Below are 9,371 nucleotides of genomic sequence, written 5' to 3'. Positions count from 1 at the left end.
GATTCGAACTCGATTTTTTTTCGAAGGATCCCTCTTCATATCACGGTGTCCTGTAAAACTTCGAAATCCAAAAAGAAGTATACTTCCCTCAACTAATTAAACAAGAATAACTATATTTAAAACTCGTCAAAAGAAAAAAGATCCACGAATTAAATCGAATTAAACGTGGTTTAATTATTTCCTCCTTCAAAGAAACGAGACTGGAAAAGTAAAAAATAAAAAGAACAACCAAAATCGAACTGAAGGATCCCTCTTCATATCCTCTAAAGCTTCGAAATCCAAAAAGAAGTATACTTCCCTTAACTAATTAAACAAGAATAACTATATGAAAACTCGTTAAAAGAAAAAAGACCCACGAATTAAATGTGGTTTAATTATTTCTTCCTTCAAAAGAACAATCAGAAATCGAACTCGATTCGAAGGATCCTTCTTCATATCACGGTGTCCTGTAAAACTTCGAAATCCAAAAAGAAGTATACTTCCCTCAACTAATTAAACAAGAATAACTATATTAAAACTCGTCAAAAGAAAAAAGATCCACGAATTAAACATGGTTTAATTATTTCTTCCTTCAAAGAGACTCGAAAAGTAAAAAATAAAAGAACAACCAAAATCGATTCGAAAGATCCCTCTTCATATCACGGTGTCCTGATAAGCTTCGAAATCCAAGAAGAAGTATACTTCCCTTAACTAATTAAACAAGAATAACTATATTAAAACTCGTTAAAAGAAAAAAGACCCACGAATTAAACGTGCTTTAATTATTTCTTCCTTCAAAAGAACAATCAGAAATCGAAATCGATTCGAAGGATCCTTCTTCACGGTGTCCTGTAAAACTTCGAAATCCAAAAAGAAGTATACTTCCCTCAACTAATTAAACAAGAATAACTATATTAAAACTCGTCAAAAGAAAAAAGATCCACGAATTAAATCGAATTAAACGTGGTTTAATTATTTCCTCCTTCAAAGAAACGAGACTGGAAAAGTAAAAAATAAAAAGAACAACCAAAATCGAACTGAAGGATCCCTCTTCATATCCTCTAAAGCTTCGAAATCCAAAAAGAAGTATACTTCCCTTAACTAATTAAACAAGAATAACTATATTAAAACTCGTTAAAAGAAAAAAGATCCATGAATTAAACGTAGTTTAATTATTTCCTCTTTCAAAAGAACAATCAGAAATCAAACTCGATTCGAAGGATCCCTCTTCATATACGGTGTTCTTTAAAGCTTCGTAATCCAAGAACAAGTACACTTCCCTCAACTAATTAAACAAGAATACAATAACTACATTAAAACTCGTCAAAAGAAAAAAGACCCACGAATTAAACGTGGTTTAATTATTTCCTCCTTCAAGGAATCCTTCGAAGGCTCGAAAAGTAAAAAATAAAAGAACAACCGAACTCGAACTCGATTTTTTCTCGAAGGATCCCTCTTCATATCACGGTGTCCTGATAAACTTCGAAATCCAAGAAGAAGTATACTTCCTTTAACTAATTAAACAAGAATAACTATATTAAAACTCGTCAAAAGAAAAAAGACCCACGAATTAAACGTGGTCTAATTATTTCCTCCTTCAAAGAGGCTCGAAAAGTAAAAAAATAAAAGAACAACCGAACTCGAACTCGATTTTTTCTCGAAAGATCCCCCTTCATATGACGGTATCCTGATAAGCGGGCGGCCCGCTGAGAACGAACTGTCTCTGGCTCTGCCTGACAATATCCGTTCTGTTTGGTACCTGGGGCGTCGCCCTCACCCCGTGATAATTGCTGTAACTCGACCTCGCGCTCGCCGGCCGATTGTTGTAAATATCGTCCAAGTCCTCCCCGTTCAAGCTCTGGGTGCTCGTCTGCTGGAACGTCGGGTTGCTCTGCCCCTGCCACTGCATCGGGCTCAGCTCGCTCGGCTGCCAATTGTCGGCCAGGTTCCTGGTCGACGAGCTGTTCGCGTTGTCCCAATTCGTGTAACCGGCCGCGTAATTGTCGCCGTTCGAGTAACCGTTGTTGGACCCGTTGTCCTGACCCCCCGACGCGTGATTGTGATTGTGATTGTGATGATGGTGGTGGTGGTGGGGATGGTTGCCGGCCCACAACGCGGGGGTGGAGACGGCCATGTTGACTGCCTCCCCGTGTTGCCAGTTCGAGTTCCTGTCCCTGTCCCAACTCATCGAGATACGGTCGTAGTTGAGGGTGCCCTGGGACAACGAGTTCACGTTCTGATTGGTCAGGTTGCTGGCCACGTTCCCGGCCGTGTTCGCGTACAGGCTCTCCTGATGGTCCATGATCCTGTTCACGGGATTCTTTCTCCTCGCCGACGACTGCCTCGCCGACGACTGCCCCCTCCTGCTCGACCTCCTCGTCCCGTCCCGCGAGATCACCGACCGCCTCTTCACCCGCCGGGGCGTCATCGGTTTCGGCGACACCCCGTCGTCGTGGATCGCCGGCTCCGGCTGCGAGTACTCGATGCTGTACAACGGCCTCGGCTGCTTCTTCTTCCTTAGCTTAGCTTGGGCTGCGCTCCGGACAGAAAATCGTAACCGATTGGTCAGCTTGGTCTTAGCTTGGTTTTGCAAGGGGAGGGGATGGGGGATGCAAGAGTTCGTGCTTGGAAATCGATATTTCGAAGTTTCGAATAAAGATTTATTCTTTTATATATATATTTTGTTTATATTTTTGTCCAAGCACGAACTTGCGAAGATGAGATTGGACGACGATATTCTTTAAAAAAAGGATCGTTAGTGTTATTTAAGCGTTAATAATCCTCGGTTCGGATAAAAAAAGAAAATCGATCGAGGAGATCGAATTCTTTCACACGCGTGGAATAAGAACGAAGATATTAATGTTGTTTTTTTTTTTCTTAATAATCCCTAACAACGATTTTATTCTCGATAACAAGATTCAAGAGAAGAGGAGAAAGTATTAATCGAGGGACAAAGACACTGAAAATAATAATAATAATAATAAAAAATAGTTCCCCGAAAAATTCCATGAAAGAGTACCAGGAGGAGAATTAGTTAAACAGAGAGAGAGAGAGAGAGAGAGAGGAGTGAAAGAAAAGAGTGGGGGTTAATAAATAAAAAAGCAAGCAAGTAGTAGGCATTGCACGTTTATTGTCGCCAATGAACTGCACCAAAAAAAGGTAAATTATATATGATACAGATAAAATAAATTATAAAATTAAAATCTACGGTTTTCTTAACGAAGGTACAGTGGGGGGGGAAAAAAAAAAAGAAAAAAAAACCGACACTACTGTACAAGCTTCGACAAAGGAAAAAAAAAAATAAAATAAAATAATAATAATAATAAAAGAAATTTTCGATCGTCTACCACTACACACACGCGCACGTACACGTACACATACACACGCGCGAGCGCGCACACACATACACATTGCCTGACAACCTTATCTGAAGTGACTCGTTAACATTATAAATATTCGATTTGAAATACGATTATTATATAATATATGTTCGACTAATAAAATTTATCTATATACGGTGAAAAAAAAAAAAAAACTATCACACTTATAAATTAAATTGTATGTGAATATGTACAACGTTCATTTAATGAGCAATTTATACGTTCGAATAAAAATTGAATCGAATCTATCTATGTAATATAATTTTGAGAATAAAAATATATGTATATATATATATATATATATATATAGATTCGTTGTAAAGAAAATTACAAAGAAACCAAACCAAAGATCTTTTTTCCAATCAGATATGACGAGAAAAATTCATTATTGCATGGTCTGTTGTTCTATTGTCTAATAGCTATATATATATATATACATATACATATATATATGGATGTTTAACGTTATAAAAATTAACTGTTCGGGATCGATTGATTGCGTATATAATTCTTTTTTCCGTACAATTCTGAGAACACATACGATCGTATCTATAATTATTGTCTATTATCGGATCGCATTAAGTATTCATTCGATCGATCATTGTGCGCAGCGCGCCATCTACAACGATTGATAAGTCGATCAAATCATTCGTAAACGGATAATAGATTGATATTTTGTTTTCTTTTCTTTTTTTTTTTTTTTTTTTTTGTTTGTTTTGCTCGATCACGTTTTATATCCGCGCTCCGCACGTCCGAGAAGGAGAAAAATAACGTAAAGCGATGAATAAGCGGAATTTTTTTTTCCTCCCCGCTGAAACTTTTTCCACCTCAACGCGATTCACTTTTCGCGAGCTCGTCGAATTTCTTTTCTACTCATCACTTTCGTAATTTTTTTTTCATCTTCGACCAACAAATCATCAAAATATTGTAAAAAAATATATTTCAATCTTAATAAAGGTTGTCTGTGTAAAAGATCCTTTCTTCTTCTTCTTCTTCTTTTTTTTTTTTTTTTTTTGTCACTTCAGAATTCACTTCATCACTTCGATTCGTGTTAAACATCCTTCGTTAATCGATCCATGGAATGTCAGAAGTAGTAACAGTAATATACTTCGTATACGCGATATCTTACAAATTTTCGATTGCATATTTTGTATAAGTATGCAAAGAAGAAAAAAGAAAAAAAAACGTACGCGATTGTCGTTCGAAAAGAAATGGAGATAATAAAAACGTTCCGTAAAAAAAAAAAAAAAAAAAAAAAACAAGTACTAGCATGCATTTACCAAACACTCAGACACATTCTGTTGAAATGAAGAAATGTTTCGCAGCACCTTACATATAAAAATATAAACAACAAAGTTCTTCGTCACGTCGCGAATACTACAAGCTAATTTCAATGCAGTCTAAGGATTTCTATCTCTTAATAAGCCAGGCTACCTCGCATCATTAAAGAAATTCTTAATAAGTACCATTTGTGTAACGAGAGAGAGAGAGAGAGAGAGAGAAAGAGAGAAAAAAAAATAGATATATTGAAAAAGGAAAAGAACAATTCTACTATTGTATTCGTGAAAATTTTACATGATACGAATCGTATCAATCCATCCATGCTATTATATATTTTTAAATGCAATATTTCATGTCATGTCAATATCAAAAACTCTTCTATCGAACACAACTTTTTAAAAGTTACACGATTAACGATATACATATATATATATGTAAAAAGCTCGAATAAAATATTTTCAAATAACACGATTCATATATAATATTCTATATACGTATCACAGTGCGTGTATCGATATAAAAATGCATTGTTATTAATACGATACAAATCGTATATCGAAATATCTATGAGCAAATGTAAAGTTAAAAAGAAAAAAAAAAAAAGAGAAAGAAAAAGAATTAATATGAACACGAACAAAGCAAACGCTACTTGAACACACATTATATATATATATATATATATATATATATATATATTTCACGTTAGAGGGAAACGTGATCGAAGTATATTAAAGAAAGGAAATGGTAAAAATTATTACGCGTTACTGTGATGTTAAAAACTGTGATTTAAAAGAAATATTCTCTTTAGACTTAAACGAGAAGAAATCAAATCGGAGAAAGCACCCTAAACTAACCTACTCTCTAATCGTTCTATCTATTTGGCAAGGATAGGAATTCTATGTTACATCTTCGAATTCGCTAAAGAAAGAAAGAAAGAAAAAATAACCTCAGTCCATATGCTCTTCTAATCGATTTGAGGCCGACGTAATACGCGTCCTACTTCGCAATATTGTAAATATTGATGGAAGAAAAAGAAAAAAAAATCTTTCCTCGATACATTTTAAAAAGAAATCGTCACAAATTAAAAATTTTGCGAAAAATCATACGAACGTGTAATAATACGTAGAAAAATTATAACGTATAATTAAGATAGTTACTTAGGTTAAAATACTTAGGTTAATTTTCTAAAAATATTTTTAAAACGAGTCGTACCTCGAATCGATTAATATATAAAAAAAAAAATAAAATAATAACTACTGATATTTCTCTGATATTCCTAACAATCTAAAAATTACTGGCATATAACGATAAAGGTCTACTGTCTCTTTTAGACCTATTCTGTTTCTCTTGGTCATTCACATTCTGTTGATTTTCAATTGCCAATCTTGGATCAGAATAAAACGACCTCATCGGCTGTTCGCGAACATGATCGATAAAGACTCTAGGCTTGTTGGAGGCTTTATTTTGCTTTGCAGCGGCAGGTCGAGACTTGACACACGGTGATGCAACGGGACTATACTTGGACGAGTGCGGATAATACAATTTGTTTTTTTGATATTTTAATTTAGCGGCACTGTCCAACGAATCGTACTCGTCATAAGGGGACACAGGCCTTTGCAAATGATCCAACGGATTTGAATAATCGTTTGAGTAATCAACGTACTTCAAATCGCGATTGGACAGATTGGTTCGATCAGTTTTGATCGTGTCGTTTCTAAAACTACATTTACTTCGTCCAGAGCTGTTAAACGTTTTATCGTTATGTTTTGGGAAGCTGGTATCGTGACAAACGGATTGATGAGAGCTAGCTGTGCCTGCGGGGTAATTTTGAGCGGAATTTTTGTGAGGGTGGGCAGGTGATGGAAGAGCCGAGTAGCTAACGTACATAGGATGCAACGGCGTGTGGCCTGCCAACCCAAAGTCATCACCTCCCACAAAGTCAACTGAAATATGACGTAGAATCGATTGCATTAGATCGGATTTTATTGTGTCTGTGGCATGAGCTTAGTAATTCTTTTTGAACAGAATTAACTTAACGTAGTATACTTGATACTTAAGTTTCGTTTCAACATGGCCAATGTTATAATTTTTTATATTTATTTTGCATAACATGCTGTATCAATGAATTCAGAAATGGATCCGCGTAATATCCAAGCTCGACAGAAGTTATTTTACAATTACATTCGCAAAAGAATCGATGAATAACGAGAATAATAAATAGGTGCGCATGAAAGAAACTATTTTACTTCGTGCTTTAAAAAAAAAAAAGGAGCAAATGCGTGCAACCATGAATCAGGCAAAGCACTTACCAAAGTGGAGGATCAAATCCACCAATGAAATCAACTGTAACCGACAACCCTTTTTTCAAGCAATAATAAATCTTAAACTTACTTAATTAAATAAAATAAAAAAAAAAAAAAATAAAAAAAAACCAGGATAATTTACTATAATTTTTTTCCATAGAGAAACATATTGTTTTGATATGATTTTTATAATAAAAAGATTTATCATTGCACGTTTTTTTTTTTTTTTGATTTCATAAAAATGAAGAATAAAGTTTAGAATATTGTTCATATATCTCGTTTACCGATACTAGAATAAAATTTACCACAGAATGATATTACGAGATAAAATTCAAAATAAAATTCTCATTCTACAAACTACAATTCTTATACTAATTTGATTTATACTAGTTTATTATAATTAAAATAATGAAAAAAAAAAAAAGATCTATGGGTTTTATACTTACAGCTATCATCTTCCTCCAAAAAAACTTTACTTAGATAAATACCACCAACTATTGCAATAAACTGGAATAAAGGAAAAATAGTTATTTTAAACGTTATAATTAATATATGATAAATAATTCATGATATGTTAAATTATAAAATTGATAACTTACACCTAAGATGCATTGAGTAGATGCGTGTAAAATTTCAACTATTTCATAATCTAGTACACAATTTGTTACATTTGTAGGTCGGGCAGGTCGAAATAATTCTGGTTCAGTAACATCATAAATAGCTTTGCAACCTGGTCCATTGACATGCCACCAAGAAAAACTACCAGTACCAAGATTTAAAATATCACTATTCTGAAAGATTAATTACATATAATATAATTAAAAATTGATTCAAATTATAAAAAAAAGAAAAAAAAATTATATAAAAAATTAATACTTACTTTATCCAATACACCTACATTAAGATAGAAACATATCATAAATATATTCCATCCCAACCATAGTGTATTCCATATACAGTACTGAAATAAGTTTAATATTAATATAAAGATAATTATCCTTTCATTATTAATTATTAAAAAATCTATTATTAAAATAAAATTGCACTTACAGATATAATATATTTTGGTCTATATTGAAAAGCCCCAAAAAATCCTAAGATTACAAATATAATGTTAAAGAAATTGACCAGTATCGGGGCCCACATAAAGCCCAGAAAGTCGAAGACTTGACGTTCTACTGTGGTGATCTATAAACAGAAATTAACAATCTTGCTTAAATTTAATAAATCATTAAGATAATTAAAAATATCTTAATATTAATCTCTTTAATTTCTGTCAACTCTATTTTGCCTTGTGTGTTCTTAATCTATATCAATTACTCTGTGTTCTAAATACCCAATTAATCTGATGCTCTAAATATGAATGTTCATGAACTACTTTACTACTTTGCTTGCTTTTAAGTAAAAAACTTATTTCAAATAATGATCTATTATTTCGATTATTCAAATTTTCAATTTATTAAAGCTAAATTAATAAAAATGATTACTCAATAACATTGAATCTATAAATTTTATCAACGTATTGTGTTTGCATCTATCGCATTTCGTTTCTTATCTATTGAATTTTTTGAATTTGCAAAAAACATCTTCGCAATGCAATGTAGAATTCTATCGACGCCAATCGACAAGAAAGCGCTTAGAAAGTAAGTAGTAAAAGCGGTGTTAAATGGATTGCCCAGTTTCTATTCGAGGATCTCTATTTTACAGAGATAAACCACGCGACCCATGGATCGATAAAACGATGCGATAATCGAGCAAGTGTAATTGTTTCATCGAGGTCCGATATCGTCGATAAAATCGTTCAAATCGTTCGTTCAACGCGTAACAAACCACAACGCAATATATTTTAATTCTTAAAAAATATTTAATAATTAAAATCTTTCCAGCAATCAAATCTTTTTGTGAGAATATCAAGCTATGAGTCAGCGCAAGAAAAATGAGAATTGAGCGTGTCACAGGATGATGACAATTTCCTTTATCGGGAAATAAAACATTTTTCTTTCGATGACACTCACGAGTTGTAAGATGCATATTGTCAATAGGAAATGCCTTCGATTACAAATTCCCATGTCATTTGGCCAGACGGATGTTTTAGCGTGCGAGGCCACAGTTTCTTTGGTCACTTGATACGAACGATCTCGTTGCGCGTTAACTGCATCACTGTGGCATGTTCTAATGCGCCGCCATATTCCCACGACACTTGTTCCGTCCCTTTCTCACGACTGACTGGTGCAAGTGACATGCACTATACTGCACAGTGCTGCTCGCAATAACGGCGACAAAGACGATAACGATGGAGCGGCAATTTCAAATTCAAAATAAAAATTTAATTGTTCTTTTCAAGCTGGATGTTAAAAATCGAAAAAATCAAATTGTCAATATTAAATATTAAAATCTTGTTCAATGATTTATAATATGAATATTTTAG

The 9,371-nt window shown here is 33.7% G+C and overlaps 1 protein-coding gene across 6 annotated transcripts; it reads right to left on the bottom strand.

Moving 5' to 3' along the window:
- Positions 1 to 617: 617 nt before the first annotated feature.
- On the bottom strand, positions 618 to 9,266 carry LOC552749 (sodium/potassium-transporting ATPase subunit beta-1-interacting protein). 6 transcript variants are annotated; one of them, XM_016914096.2, is made up of 7 exons: positions 8,959 to 9,266; positions 7,994 to 8,131; positions 7,824 to 7,904; positions 7,543 to 7,734; positions 7,390 to 7,450; positions 5,936 to 6,583; positions 618 to 2,511 (listed from the first exon to the last, which is right to left on the bottom strand). In XM_016914096.2, exons 1-7 carry the CDS (start codon positions 9,010 to 9,012, stop codon positions 1,652 to 1,654), a joined length of 2,034 nt encoding a protein of 677 aa, XP_016769585.1. In that variant the 5' UTR covers positions 9,013 to 9,266; the 3' UTR covers positions 618 to 1,651. The 6 variants fall into 6 exon arrangements, with proteins under 6 accessions (XP_016769585.1, XP_016769580.1, XP_016769581.1 ...); XM_016914092.2 differs by lacking the exon at positions 5,936 to 6,583 and adding an exon at positions 6,950 to 6,998 and having other exon boundaries at positions 2,373 to 2,511; positions 8,959 to 9,259; XM_016914094.2 differs by lacking the exon at positions 5,936 to 6,583 and adding an exon at positions 6,950 to 6,983 and having other exon boundaries at positions 2,373 to 2,511; positions 8,959 to 9,257.
- Between the last annotated feature and the right edge of the window lie 105 nt (positions 9,267 to 9,371).

Source organism: Apis mellifera, linkage group LG9 (assembly GCF_003254395.2).
Source record: "Apis mellifera strain DH4 linkage group LG9, Amel_HAv3.1, whole genome shotgun sequence".
Lineage (NCBI taxonomy): Eukaryota > Metazoa > Arthropoda > Insecta > Hymenoptera > Apidae > Apis > Apis mellifera.
This window is presented reverse-complemented; position numbering and strand designations above follow the sequence as displayed.